The 15,926-nt window shown below is 42.3% G+C and overlaps 1 protein-coding gene across 20 annotated transcripts in view; it reads right to left on the bottom strand.

Annotated features, from left to right (window-relative positions):
- Nucleotides 1-15,926, bottom strand: part of SGSM3 (small G protein signaling modulator 3) — a 59,772-nt gene that overhangs the window by 38,646 nt on the left and 5,200 nt on the right. For all 20 annotated transcript variants that reach the window (XR_014784301.1, XR_014784299.1, XR_014784298.1 and 17 more), the window contains exons 2-3: nt 12,817-12,917; nt 11,644-11,705 (exon numbers count right to left, since the gene is read on the bottom strand). Coding sequence is in view for 14 of the 20 variants with exons in the window: in XM_084809911.1 (XP_084666037.1) it covers nt 11,644-11,650 (7 nt within the window). In the remaining 6 variants the exon portion in view is untranslated. The remainder of the gene's footprint in view (nt 1-11,643; nt 11,706-12,816; nt 12,918-15,926) is intronic.

The raw sequence follows: 15,926 nt of genomic DNA, 5'->3' as shown, positions 1-15,926 counted from the left end.
ATACTTGGTTTTAATGGCTGTCACAGCTGAAAAAGACACCTCACAAAGATATGTAGATCCAAATGGAAGAAGTGCATTGTTGGCTGTGCTTACTAAAACATGCTACTCATTTTTCAATCCTACCCACCAATTATGCAAAGTTTTTTGTTGAAATTCAGCTAGTAAATTTCCATCTTCCCTGATGTCAATCAGTTGTCCTTGCAAAATAATCGGAAGGTGTTGCACTTTTGTATTTTTAACACATGGGTTCAAAACCCACTGAAACTCTTTGGAAGATTTTTAAACAGGTTAGAAAATTCCATTTCCAAGTTTTTTTTAAGTGTGCAGATACGAGTCTTTTTTATAGCTGATACCCTTACATCGTTTCAGCAACAAATTACATACCGATAGAAACATTTCCAAATATGGTTTTCAAAATGCTTTCTCCATAGCATGAGGTTCCCCCTCCCCAAGAAGCAGTTACTTTCTCACTCATTGTTAAAACATCACCTTTACCTTGAAGAGAGAGATTAAGTTTGTTTATTTTTTCAAAAATATCTGCTAAGTACCATACTTCTGACAGCCACTTGTCATCACAGAAAAGGTCAGCAACTCTGGAACAAATTTGCTCTCCTTCGGCAGGATGGCAGCTGCTCCAGTGCCATGGCCAAGTAAGGAACTGCACCTTCCTCTGCCGTGCCTGGCAGAGACTGGCACAGTTGCTCTTGGTGGCCGTGGCAGAGGCAGGATAGGACTGGAGCAGAGAGAAAAATGCCACAGAGCTTCCCTTTCGGCTCCTGTCCCATCCTGCTACATCCGTCGCTGCTATCATTGCACACAATGGCAGCTCGTCAGGGCAGCAGGAGGCTGCTCCATTATAAGGCGGCTCATGCACCCCAAAGGATCATCTTGTGCACCCTACTTTGGAGACCTCTGCTCTAGGGCATCAGAACATTTTGCAATGCAAACTGAAATTTTTCCTGTGCAACTTAACCTAATTTGCATTGGAAAACTTTCCAGTCCAAACTGAAAATGATCCTATTCTCCATTTCAAAATTTTCTGGAAACCCTGCATCACAGCTTGTTAGAGATATTGGCTTGGATCCAGACTTCGTGCAAGCACAATGCTGCTCATGAAATGGGGCTTTCCTGCCCTCTTGTTAGTCTTGCCCTGCTAGGTCCAAGGACTCACTTGATTCTACAAGATCTAGAGGAGCCATGATGGACTAAGATGGATGACAAATGTGGAAAGATTCAGCTCTGTGCAAGTTGCTTGGAAATTTCTGCTGATTCTTCATGACAACCAGTGTGTGACATCGGCATCTGGACTAATAAGGACTAACACTTTGAATCTACTAAGATGCCAAAGGAGTAGCAACAGGCATCACTGCAGATGATGAAATATTTGAGCTGCTTTGGAAGAAGATGTTGATATGGAATGTACTTACAAAGCAATGGAAAGACAATGAAAGAAGCTCTCTTTCTCCCCTGGAAAGATTATGGGCTATGTGAGGTGGAATCATCTACATGTCTGTCCACGTGCTTCATTAAATTAAGGTAAATCTTTAAATATTGTATGATCTTATTTCTCATCAACATAAAAAGGGTTTCAGGATCACTTTTAGGGGGGGAGGAGGCTAGATACTTTACCCCACTTCACCTCTCCACTGTTTGATATCTTAATTCCCCCTCCCTTGCTTTTTCTTCCTTCTTATTGTTCCGACTCTGATGGAGATGAAAGGACTCACTGAGCTGGAAACGTATGGGCTGGAGGGAGTTGTAGGCCTAGGATTACTATTAGAATTGTTTTGATTGCTTTCTCAATGACATTTCAATATAGTTCTTAAGACATTCCTAAACTATTTATATTGCTTTGTTTGTTAATTGCTTTCTTATGACCTTCTCTGAACATTTACAATATTTTCTAAGTACTAATGTTACTCTGTCTTCAAGTTAATAATATTATTTTCTATATGAAGGGAATATTATTTTCAGGCACTGTATATCAATAAACCAATTAGGGCACAATTCTATCCAGATAGTTGCCAGCCTCTGAAATCGGAGGCTGCTGGCTAACCTATGCAGGGTGGTCACAGCATAGAGGGGATCCTCTCCTCTGTGCTCTAGCCACCCTCCATTTTTGCCTAGACAGGCAATTTTGCCCATCTAGGCATGGCTTTGGTGAGGGGGAGGGAAGGGGCCTGGAGACCTGATTGAAAGCTGGGTAAAGCAGCTTCTGCGGTTCCCTCCCCTCCCCCAGAACCTCCCCCTTTTCCCCATCTCTGCACTCCATTTCTGAGCACAGAGACATAGCTGGCATGGAGAGACTGCATCAGCTACAAAGCAGTGGGGAGGGGTGGGGAGCACAGTTTCTGGGAACCGAACAATCTTATTGCCCTCTAGAGAGTGTCTAGTGACCATAGGACTGGTCCCTTAATTTGTTTGTTAAAATCTTGAGTCTGTGGCTTTTTACACTGGTCATGCTTTGCCATCTAACCTGCAAAGGTACAAATTCAAACTCAGATTAGACCTCCAAATTAACACCCCTCTTCCTTGTTGTACCCCCAAAAGCTGTTCCTAGGACTAGGGGACCCTTCAGGACTGAACATAAGAGGCTGTAGTAAGAGGGGTGAAATAGGCAAAAACTGGGCTGAACTCTGCTCACATAAAACACCTCTGCCTAATTTATGCAAATTCCCCCTCCTGTTGCAGCTTTACTCTCTATATCACGCCATTCTGGAGGGGTCCCTGGACCCTCAGGAATGGCTTGGGTGGGGGGTACAAGGGGCTGCAATGTGGAGGAGGGATGAGAAGGGAAAGTCAGGTTGCTTCCCTGTAACTGGAGTTCTTCGAGTGGTCATCTGTGCATTCACTCAATTCAGGAACTTCTATAGCTGAAGATTTTTTGGCGGGAATCCTTCCCCCACCATCCCACTGTATATATTCCAATGTGTTCCCGCTCAAACTCAGTTCCCAGGAGACTGCCAAATGTGGCCCCCTTAAAACCAAGGAACCAACAACAAGATGACATTGACACCAAAGCGGGGATGGTGGGTGGGTTGTGTGAATGACCACTCGAAGAACTCCAGTTACAGGTAAGCAACCTGACTTCCTTCTTTGTGGTCTCTGTGCATCACAAATATGGGTGAATAGCAAGCTTATGTACCCAGAGGTGGGTTGGTATTGTCAACGAAGAACCTCGGACAACACCATCTGGCCAAATGAGCACTCTCTTCTGGTTTGAACGTCAAGACGGTAATGTTTGACGAAGGTGGAAGGGGTCAACCAAGTTGCAGCCCGACAGAGACCTGATATCGAAACCCTTCTTTCAAATGCCACCCATGTCACCGTCACTCTGGTTGAGTGGGTCTTCACCAAACCAGACAACTCCAAGCCCCGCAGTTCAAAAGATAATTTAATAGCTTGGACTACCCAAGACGCTAAGCGCTGGGAGGAGACAGGAAGTCCTTTCTTAGATCCGCCATAACAGACAAACAAATGGTGGGATCGATGGAACGCCTCCGTCCTAGCTTTGTAGAATGCCAAAGCCCTGCGAACATCCAAAGTATGCAGTGTCTTTTCAAGCACTGTTGAGGGTGAGGCAAAAAAGGCAGGACAAACAATATCCTGACCCAAATGGAAACTTGAAATTACTTTAGGCAGGAAAGCAATGTCAGGATGAAGGACAACTTTGTCCCTATGAAATCGTAAATATGGGCTGTCCACCCAAAGGGTGCATATCTCTCCAGAGCATCGTGCCGATATGATGGCTACTAAAAATGCCACTTTTAGAGAGAGAAGACAAAAATCCATTATAGCTAGCGGTTCAAATGGTTTCTTTGTAAGCGTATGTAGCACTATAGACAAGCTCCGTGTCGGTATCGGAGGTTTCACAGGAGGAGCAAAGTTTCTAAAAACTGATGGATCAGAGGATGCAAGGAAACTGAAGAAACATTGTTAGCAAGGCGGGCAGCTGAAATAGCTGCTACGTATACTCTCAGAGGCCAACTTCTAAGTCCTTGCTCATGAAGTGAGAATAGAAACTCCAGAACATCCTGTACTGTACAGTGGATGGGACTGAAGTCACTGTCCCGAGCGAAAAGAGTAAAACGTATCCACTTACATAAGATTTTCTAGTAGCAGGTTTCCTAGCTGCCTCAAGAATAGCTTGGAGCAAAGCAGGTAAGTCTATCCAGTCTACTGCTGGATCCTCCATGCCGTGAGACATAAGGTAAGTAAATCATGGTGTCTCATTTCACCTTTGTTTCTGGACAGCAGCACCGGTATCGATGGGAGTCGAAGATAGTCCCCTCTGGACCAATGAAGGAGTCTGGCAAACCAAGGCTGCCTGGGCCACCAAGGCGCAATCAGGATGTCTTCCGCTTCGTCCTTCTCTATCTTCACTATCACTTGGGTAAGAAGAGGAAATGGTAGAAACATGTAGAGGAAATGTCCCCTCAAATTCCTGGCAAAGGCATCTCCCAGAGACCCCGTACCTCTCCCTGCTCAGCTGCAGAAACTGCAGCATGCAGCATTCTTCTCCGGTGCAAAGAGGTCCAAGGAGGGGCAACCCCATCAGTGAAACAGGCTGTTGCAAACTGAGCTCCCATTCATGGGAGACCAGAAAGGGGCGTCTCAGATGGTCAGTCAAAATGCTGTATTCGTCCGCAATATGAATCGCCACAAAAGTGATGTCCTGTGCAATGCACCATTTGAAGATTTTTATTGTCAGTTGAATTAATGGCAACAAATGAGTCCCCCTTGTTTGTTGAGGTGGAATACTACCATCGTGTTGTCGGAAGAAATCTGGATGAGATGATCACGAAGGACAACTTCAAAAGCCTTCAGGGCTTTGTGGACTGCAAGCAGCTCTAGAACACTGATGTGATTTCTCGCTTCCACTTCCAACCAGAGTCCCTGAACTTTGAGGTGCTCGTAGTGGGTGCCCAGTCCAACATGGAGGCATCTGTCATGACTGTCAATGTTGGAGTGGAGAGCTGGAAGGGCAGTCCCCATAAAAGGTTTGACGACATCATCCGCTAGTGTAGCGAAGCCCTAACCGCAGAAGGAGGCCATAACTTCCCCCCCTAATACTTTTTATTCTACTTTTATCTTTATAAATGAACCAAAGAACACCAACAACATAATCATCTTCTACAGTTTCCAACATTACAGTATTCTTAAGAGGACCCATCAATCATGAAATAGAGAAAAAAAGAGAGAAAGAAAGAAGATAATATAAAAAGGAGAGAGGGGGGCAAAGGAGAAGGAAACAGAAAAACAAAACAAAAACAGAGGAAAACAAAGCAAAATATAAACAGAAGTTTACATAACAAACTTAAATTTAAACTACATTACACATAAATTTCAAATATCACTCTACTTAAAAATTATACCAATCTTACAGGTCAATACAGCATAAGTAATCAATTTCAATATTGTATCTTCAGGCTTATAACAAAGAAGCAAGCTTACAATTCAGTTCCATTGGCCATATCATACCTTTTAGCTACTATATACTGATAAAACTTAAGAACAACCAGCCAGAAATATTTACTAATCCTAGTATCATAATATTGATAATAATTAAAAAGAAAAGAAAGAGATTATAAAGGATTAAAAAATAGAACAATCAATAACATATTTTATACTATCCACATTTTAGATAGTATCATTTCTAAATATATAAATGAGTGTGAACATTTCTGTACACCCTCACACAGAAGATTTAAATACAGTCTATCATATCCATTTTAAGAGAAGAAGAAAAAAAGAAAAAGGATGAAAGAAAAAGAACAGATAGATATAATCAGCTATCTCTGGCCTAGCCTGGATCTTAGACTAAACGTAGCCAATTGACAAAACATGTTTGTAAATTCCAGTTCATGGGGCTGGAGCAGAAGTCTCGCATGTTTTTCCGATTAGCCACGCCTCCGCCATTTCATGATTTAGAAACGTCGTCTTCATCTGACCTTCAGAAAAAATGCAAAACGTAGCAGGATATTTTAAATGATATTGTAAATTCATTTGTTTTGCCACGTTTCTCACCTTTGTAAATAGCCTTCTTTTATCAACAACTTATTTGGTGTAATCTGGAAATAACATAACTCTATCTTGTTTTGATCCCCCCAAAAGATTTCCCCCCGGTTTTGCCAAATGCAGGATATGATTTTTTGTGGAGATTCTTGCTAATTGAACTATAATCGTATAGTCAGTCCCTTTAGCATTTGGCATGCAGAATGTATGCTCAATGTCAAGTACATAATCAGATGACAAAGGAAGTATCTCATGCAGGAGCTTATCTACAAAAGTAAGCAAATTTACATCAGTAGATAGATCTTTGATACCAATAATACGCACATTTGCTCTGCGTGTGAAAGCCTCCAATTGGGAGATTCTTGCAGAAAAATTGTTGTGAAAAGCTTGCGAGACAGTCTCCCGCACTGTCACTTGATTGTGTAGCTTGTTAACCTTTGTCTTCATTTTTTGCCAAGAGTTGTTAAGTCCACAGCCCCTTGCAGGGTGGTGATGGAATTTTGAATTGTATCCAGTCTCTTAGCCTGTTCAGCAAATTGCAAAGACAAAGTTTTTATCAGAGCAAGTAACTCCTCTGTATTTTCATCGCTTCTTGAAGCCTTTGCCAAGGGAGGTGTGTGTGTGGGGGTCAGCGGCAGTCCTATTCCTTTTCTCCTCCTTGGTGTTGTCATCCTTCTTTTTAAATAAATCTTGTAGGTCCTCAAATATTGCTGGTATTCCTTAGTCCATAAACACTAAAAACTACATTGGAGCACGTCAGCCCTGAATTCTCCTAATTAGATAGGAGTTTCAAAACAACTTTGGATGGTGATTAAGCTCTGGCAGACTAGCCTCGGAGCCCAGCCCCTCTGCTGCTTCACAAAAAGGGCTACTCTTCCAAGACTTCATCCAGATGCTGCTCTTACCTCCCCTTTTCATTCCAGGGGAAGATGAAAAGGTTTTTCAACCTTTTAAAAGCTGTTTGAGATAGCGTACCACGGAGACTCCACATAACGCCGCCAGGGCGACACTGGCTCTGACCAGAAGTCTCAAGGAAGCCATAACTTGACTCTGTGGGAGTCTTGGCATAGGTCAAATGCCCTGATGAACCAATGCTGCAATATCTTCATGTGAAGGCGGGCATACGATACCACCACAGTGGTACCAGCCATCAGCCCAAGTAGTTCCTGTATCGGGTAAGCTTGAATGGTATGGTAGGCTAGAACATCTGATGTGAGTTGCTGTAACACTTGTGCTCAGTCTCGAGGAAGAAATGCCTGACCTTCCAGGGAATCTATGGAGGCTCTGATGAATCTGACAATTTGGGATGGCACCAAAACCGATTTCTTCATGCTCACACACAAACCTAGGCTTTCCAACAACTCCAGTGTACACAGGATGGTCTTCTGTAGATGGATCTTTGACTGAGCAACCAGAAGCCAATCATCGAGGTAAGGATAGACTTGTATTCCTTGGAGCCTGAGGTGGGCACACATCAAGACCATGCATTTTGTGAAGACCCGTGGAGCTGAAGTGAGCCTGAAAGGCAGCGCCCTGAACTGGTAAGCAAGACTGTTGACAGTGAAGTGGAGAAAACGCTGGCTGAGCTCCTCTATTGCAATGTGGAAATATGCATCCCTCAGATCAATGGTTGCAAACAAATCTCTCTGGAGCAAGGGTAGGATCAGTCAACATAGTAATTCTGAACTTTTTGGGTGGAATGAACACACTGACCCGTCTGAGATCCAGAATTGGTCAGAGTCCACCATCCTTTTTGGGCACCACGAAATATTGGGAGTACCCCCCCCCCCGTGCATCTCCATTGGAAGAACCGATGTGATCGCGCCCTTTGAAACAAGGTTGTCCATTTCCTCTAGGAGCAAAGGGGATGAAGTTGTCACTGCGATGCCTGAAAAGGGTGGAAGAATGTTAATCTTGATTTTGTAGCCTCGACAAATAATGAGGACCCAGAAGTTTGTTGTTATTCGCTGCCAAGCTGGAAAAAAGGCCACGAGATGGGAGCCAAAGGGAGGAGAGTGGTCCAGGAAATGAGGTACTAGAATCAGGCAGTCAGAGGTGTTGTTTCTTCACATTCTCCTGCGAGACAATGGAAAACGAGACATCAAGCCAAATTGATGTTTCTATTGAGAAGGTAGCTGCTGGTGTGTCTGCCAATCCAAATGAGATTGAGGTTGGTTGAAAGACAATTGCCAGTACCAACTGCATTGTCTAAAACCTAGCTGTGCCTGCAACCATCCCATTTTCCGTGCTGTGGTCTTTGCCTTCTGAATAGTATCCATGGCTTTGCTGGTCCTGGAGTTAAATAAACCCCTTCCATCAAATGGAAAGTCTTCAATCCAGGAGCGTGCCTCTTGTGTGAGGCCTGCCAACCTCAACCATGCGTGTTGTTGGAGTGCTATAGCTCCCACCATTGCTTTGGTGTCACAATCTGCTTGGTGCCAAGCAGTATTAATTTGTGGCCTCGCAAACTTAGTCGCCTCCGACTGCAAAACACGTGCCAAATCCCATTGATCGTCTGGAAGACAGTCACATAAGGAACCAATCTTGTCCCACAAAAAGAGTTGGTACCTCGCCATGGCTGCTTGGTAGTTCGTAACTCTTAAACAAAGGGAGGCAGAAGAATATATATGTCTGCCCATTAAATCCAATATCCTGCCCTCCTTGTCTATCGGAGAAGAATGGACTTGATTAGATCTTCCCTGCGGGGATTCCACAATGACCGAGTTAGGTGGAGGATGAATAAATAAAAATCTCGCATCCTTTTCCTGAATCCTATACATGGTCTCTAGTCTCTTTGAAGTCGGAGTCATTAGAGGAGGGTGCTTTCCAAGAAAGCTGTACTGTCTGAAGTAAAGTTGGCAAAAAGGGAATTGCCACCAGGGTGCTAGAGTCAGTATGAAGAACATCAAATACCCGAGCTTTGACTCTCAGTACCAGTTGCTGAGTCTCAAAACCTACTGACTGGGCCATTTTGGAAACTTGTTCAGAAAAATGTCGCATGTCCTCTGAAGGAGAGGATGGGTCCTGAGAGCCCACTGCACTGTCAGGCAATGACAGTGATAACGGTATGGATGAGACCGAGGCAGAGTCTGATTGATAGTCTTCCCTTGGGGAACAAGAGGAATCCCTGCGAACCTGCACTATCTCTAGAAGATTCTGCTTGAGGAAGTGGTGAAGCTACTCCATGCTCATCAGCTTTACGCACCCCAGACACCTTGGGAACTGATGACTGAATAGAGAGTGGTGGAAGCTGAGGAGCAAGCAGTGGCAAAACAGCAGGCGGCACCCTCACAACTGGCGGAGGCAGTGGTGGTGGCATAACAAACTTCTGCACTCAACATTCGACCTGGAGGAGAATATTCCCAGCAATGTCACGTTGCTCCCTGAAAGGGATAATGACCATAATGATAGGGATGGTGACGGTAGTCATTCCAGTCATCCCAATCATGGTGATGTCTCAGTGGAAAAGACCAGTCCGATCCTTGATCCCAGTTGGAGTAGGGAGATCATGATCTCTCTCTAAGTTACATTCATCTAGGGGCAGGTGCTCCTTCGCCCTCTAGGGAATAAGCTGAGCAGACTGATTGTGGGGATAACCCACGGTTCCGTTCCCATACCGGCACCCTGACAGCATCACTTCGATATCTGGTCGGTGTCAAATCTCTTATCTCACCTTTCAAAATAGAAACCATCAGTACCAGTACCGATGTCGATACCGGAGGTGCTGAAACCATTGGAATTGGCGAATCCAATATCGGAGAAGGAGATGGCAAACGAACTGGCGACTTAACTGGAGAGGTGGCTTTTTTAGATTGCTACCTCTTTTTCTTTTTTGCTTCCAAAGAATGGGAAGATCTCGCCTTTTTTGATGTTTTATTTGCTAAAGAGACTTCCAAAGATCGGCCCGGAGTTGGCGGGTCAGAGCAGCCCATGGCTAGAGCCAGAGCTGACTGACAGGATGAAATCACCGACTTCTCAACAATCTCCTCCAGAGGAGGGTTATCTCCACCCGTAGTGCCACCTGTCCCTGATGCCATCGGTTTCCTAGGTGCATCTGCTGCCTTTAACACTTTTTCCCAATCAATCGCCATGAGCCTGTCGGCATGGTTTTTTCTAGCTTGCTTGCTAAAGGACTTACAGTGGTGACAGGCCTCTATAATATGTACTTCACCGAGACAAAGCAGGCACAGTGAGTGACCATCTGTGGGAGGGAGTTTACTCCCACAGAGAACACATTTCTGAAAAGGGGCCTTTATGGCCAAATGCCCTAAGGTGTTGCACGATCAAGTGATCGCCTAAACTGAGGCAGATTAATAAATCAAATGGATAACTGTAAAGAAAGAATACTAGGGAGAGAAAGAAGAGAAAGTAGGAAAAAATTATTAACTAGAAAAATCTCTCAGCACAGTCCAAAGACGAAGAAGACCCCTCAGTCCAGTACTACCACAATGGTGGTCGACGAGGAACTGAAGGTTTGAGTGGGAACCCACTGGAATATGCACAGTGGGATGGTGGGGGAAGGGTTCCTGCCAAAAATTCCTCAGCTATAGAAGTTCCCGAATCAAGGCTTCGCACAGGCTCAGTGCCCATATGCGTGATGCACAGAGACCACAAAGAAGAAAGCTCCATTGCACAAGTAGCCTTCAACACTCATAAAATCTGGGTTTACAAAGCACTGATTTACATATACTGTGCTACTAAATGACGTCTTTGAAAAGAGCCTGGAAACTTCCATTACTCCAAAATAGGGTGTCTAGATTGCTAACTGGGACTGGCCAAGACGATCATATTATGCCAGTACTTTGTGATCTGCACAGGCTGCCAGTCCGTTTCTGGGCCCAATTCAAAGTTATGATTTTAACCTTTAAAGCCTAAATGGTTTGAGGCCAGTTTACTTGAAGAAGTGTTTCCTCCCATATTTACCTACCCAGACCCTAATGTCGTCATCATCACGAGGCCCTCCTCCAGGTGCCCCTGCCAAGTAATGCGAGGTGGGTGGCTACGAGAGAGGTGGTGGTACCCCGTTTGTGGAATGGTCTCCCCAGAGAAGGTTGCCTAGCACCTATAGTATGATCTTTTCAGCCCCAGATGAAGACTGTTTGATTCTCCCAGGCATTTTAAGGACTGTTTTAATGTTTTTAGATTTTAGCACTCTTATTTTGCCTTGGTTTTATGTGCGGTAGTTTTTTTAACTCCTTGCTGCTGGCTTTACCTTGGGTTCATTACGTGCTGTTTTTATTCACTGAGTTTCCTTGTTTTATTTTTTGTTTTTAATGTATTCTACACCACCCAGGGAACTCTGGTTACTGGGTAGCTTAAAAATGCAATCACTCAGGTTTCCTGAGTGTTATGTTTGAGAGCAGAAGAAAAGCAACTGAAACATATGCCTGTGGTTCTAGGCAAGGTGTCCATATAATGAACAACCTAAGATAGAAAAGAAAGAGGAAATAAAAATGACTATCTGAAGGTGCAAAATAATTAATTTAATAATCTAATGAGGAAAGAGTGTATGATAACATGCAGTTAATGGAAGTCAAGTTGATAAAAATGGTATGACTAGTAAGGTTTAAAAAATGCCAAGGGCTCTGATAAAATATCACAATTATTAACATTGCTTAAAGAGCTTACCTGACATAGTGATGGTGGAATGTAGACAATGTGGCTATTTGACTCTTCAGAAAATCACTGCCCTGCACAAGATAGATGGAGGCAAAATACAGAGGGAGAAAGAGAGGATAAAATTAATGCTCGGGACAAGCCAATTATGCAGGATACACCCAGCCAATTCCCAGTTAGCTCCCTCTATTCAGAGCCACCACTGCAGTTCAATTACATCTCTCTGTACGATATATATTTATCTGTATATTCCAAGAGAAACATAATCAAGACTATGACCCAGTTCACACGTAACCGCAAATCGTGATTTGATAAGCATGAGCAGAGACAATGAGTGTGCAGCCTTTGGTGTTCTCCTCACTTCTGCTTTCACTTTACACCTGAATTTGTTTGGGTTCCTGAACAGTGGATGCTCTAGGAACAGGAACAAGGGTGACATCAGTGGCAGCAAGTGATTTGGTCAATATTTACAGACCTACAGGGTGGCTTTGAAGAAAGGGATGCCTAGCTCTTCTAGAATCAGTGGCCTGAACGGTAGGAATGGTGCTGCCCATGGCTGCGACAACACAGGCTGCGACAACACTTGTTTTATTTGTAGCAGATTTACTTGATGAAAACTTAAACAATTAATCTTGTAAAATTGCTTTCATCAGGAGGCAGCCCTGTAAAATATACATAATTTAGGATTTCTAAAACTTAGTTCACAATATAGGAAACTATTTTCACCAAGAAAACAAATGCATTTTAAACATATGCTAAGAATTGGACAAGATAACCATTCAGCTGCATTCTAAGGTTATTAAAATTATAATCTCCACCTCCATTCATTTTTTGTGATAGCAAATCTTAGTCTACCCTAGGGAATAGAGTTGAGCATTATTCATGTGGATTAAGCAGTGTATAAGCATACAGTAATAAATGGGTCAAACAAACAGGATTAGGAACAACAGGCTGGACACGTTGAATTTAAAGGACAGTTTCTCAAGTGTAATGGGTGCCTACAAGACAATTAAATAGAGTCAAGGATGACTAACTTCTGTTGCTTGAGGCTGAAACAGGACCTAGAGAGATATGCAGGTGCAGAGAGATCAACAATTCTGAACAGCTGAGTAAAAATGAAGCATCCTACACATGTTTCCCTTGACAGTTATTACTTGGTGTATACTATCAAGTACAAATACAAACCTGACACAGTATCCTTCAGAGCTTCAGTATTTGCTGCCCTTCATGGGAAAAAGCAGGCATTTCTGGGACTGAAGCGATTCAGGGTCTCAAGTTGGAGATTACTGCAAGAAACAAGATAGACAGGCCCTCACAAAGATGAGCAGTGACAAACCTTGTATTTCTCAATATGAACATTTGTTCTAGTGGGAGCAGTTGGCCAGCCCAGCAGGATAGAATCAGGCTTCACAGCAAAGCCATTGCTTTCTCCCATTGCTTTCTCCCTATCTGGATTTGTCATCCCATTTTCACCTTGAATAGTGACAAGAAATGAAAAATACTCACTAGAAGTTCAGATTTCCACAAAACATGCACACAAAATTATGCAATTATGCTGGGAGGCCTGGATTTAAATCTTGGTTACCAAAGGACTCACAAGGTAGCCTAGTCATTCACTTGCTTTCAGTGTTGATTGGTGTTTCTTACCTGAAAAACGGGAAAGGACCTACTCCAAGAAAATAATTCGATAAAGATTCTAGAACAGTTCATACATTCAAAGAGCTATATAAATTATTATAATAATAGTATGCTAGTCCTGGGCCAGCTGGACAATCCTGTTCATAAATCTATTTTGCAGTGTTCTATTAAGTCCCCGGCTGTACAGCAGTTTCAGGCTTTTTGCTCACAGTTCCTGAGCAGTGTTTTGTGTCCAGAATTTGGAGGGGAAATTGCTAAGGTTCTGAAGCAGCTGTCAGAAATATAATGAAAAGACATTTGTATTGTCTTTATTTTTGAGAACACATAAAATTAAACCAAGCCTGAATGGATAGTTTTGGCTCAGTCCTAGCTCATATACAAAGTCATCCTTTTAACCCTTATACAGCTGAATATGGTTTGCACGTAGTTTCGTAAGATAGAATTGTTTCCAGTCCCATATGGCTTTCTCTGTATGTATTTGATTAAACTTAGGGTGAAAGATCTTTTACTGGCTTTTTTGCCCCTTAATTTGCCTTGGTTTACTGTGGTCAGAACTCTTACCTCCTACCTTCTATATATTGAGAAGAATAGTGTACATGAAGGAGCAAAAAGAAAACAAACTTGGAAGAGTAGGCGTATTAGTCTGTTGTTGCAAAAGTTGTTATGGCATTTAAAGACTTATTGTGGCATGTACTTTCACAGAATAGAATCTACTCCATCAGATGTATAATATGGAATGTGGAAGAGGGTAAGTATGAGAGAGATTCCTGCTACTAAGGTTCTTTCCACACCAAAATAAGAAAACATTTATGAGAGAATAGGGCAGCTTTCTTTATCCACCTGAATAATAGGCAGCAATGTCTAATGTGTTGTTCGGTCACCAGTCCTCACTCTTCCTATCAACTTCCACACAACTCACTAAACATATTCTTATATAGCTGAATATTAAATACACTGAACCAGGTGGACAGGTTTTTCCTGCTTTTGGTTGCTATGGAACATTCCCTGGCAACTGCTTTTTACACCTGACAAAGAGAGGAAGACATGCAGGAAAACACAGCACTGCTAGAGGAGAGTTGCGCAGGAGGGTGGATGAATCACACCTAATGATCTGGAAGGCTGGAAGAGGCTATATGTTGAAGGAGCCAAGAGAACTGTAACCCAGCCAGAAATCTGGGATTTCATCACAAATATGTCAAACTTAAACTAAATTCCTTTCTCACGAAGAGCTGGTCAATTACTCAGGATTGTGTTTCCACCATTAAAAACATCTTAGTGATTTTTATAAGTCTATTAAATATTTTATGCTGGTTTTTACAGCTTAAACCACAAGCAAACAAGATTCATGGTACCCTTGCTCAATTCTTTGCTAAGATAAATATTAGGCCACACCATTAAAAACCCAGGATATTGCTGGATGTTAATATCAAGGTCTCCCTACTTATCTATGTGTCATTGCATACCTAAATACACTCCCACAATGACAGTTCATTCAAGTGATTAAGAGCCCAGAGCAAGTCAATTTTCTCAAACTGCTAGGCAGCATAACCTGCACTAATGTTATAAAAGTGTCTTTAGTACCTGGATTCAAGAGGAAAGCCAAGGTAAACCAGCTTTGTTTATTAAACAAAGAACACCACAAGAGCTGTAGCAAATACCCTAGCTACAAAAATTGCCAACAAGCCCAGGTTATTTGATAGATGCCTTCCAGTCAAGAGACTTGTGCACTAGTTTAATACACAGTACTAAATATTCTATCATTTAATTCTTGCTACAGTTCCCGAATGCCACAGAGATAGAGAGCGAGAGAGTGCAAACGACCTAGGAAGGCAATAAAATTAGCATAGCATAACAGCAATGTAAAATTCTTACATGTTTGGTGGCAAAGTAACATAAGAATATTGGAAATATGTTTCAGGGGTTATCAATAAATAAAAAGAGGCATTTTAGAATTTACACCACAGATTGTATTGCTGAATAACTTAATTGTATAAAGTATAAATAAAAAGAGGCATTTTAGAACTTACACCACAGATTGTATTGCTGAATAACTTAATTGTATAAAGTATAAAACAGTTGGCAATTTATTAGCAAGAGCAAAAATGCTTGTGAAAATCTGTGTATATGACCAAAAATAGTAGTGGAAAAGTGATGGATACGACATAATGTGTAAAATAACTGCCATTTTTAAATCCTGAGAGAGTAATAAAGCCACAAAGTATTTTCATGATGACTGATATATAGGAATAAACTTCATGAAAAAAAATACTATCAGTGTTGTAAGCTGATCTGATTGCTGTTTAGTTGATGTATGTACAAGAGATCTTTGTATTTCTTTTTTAATGTGATTTAAGTTAATGGGCAGAGCACTAGTAGTGGTATGATCTGAAGACAAAAGAACCACCCTATCCAAAGCTTTGCCCGACTTGGGCCAGAAGGGAGGGATAAGCATTCTCTCCCCCACTCCTTTTTTTCAGGTTTTTTTTTTTTTTTTAACTTTTATGATTTCCCTCTCACTGGGAGGGAAATTACGTATGTTAGTTAAAGGGCTGGTGTTCATTCATCCCTGCAGATCCAAGCCTTCCAACAATCTGCCCCCAACAAGCCCATGCCTTTTCACCTCTAATGGCTGGAGCTCCATAGGAGATCCTAAGGCT

The sequence above is a fragment of the Heloderma suspectum genome, chromosome 7, assembly GCF_057233095.1.
Source record: "Heloderma suspectum isolate Gila_16-S chromosome 7, 16-S_ref, whole genome shotgun sequence".
Lineage (NCBI taxonomy): Eukaryota > Metazoa > Chordata > Lepidosauria > Squamata > Helodermatidae > Heloderma > Heloderma suspectum.
Note: the sequence above shows the minus strand (reverse complement) of the source record. Positions and strands in the feature narration are given on the sequence as shown.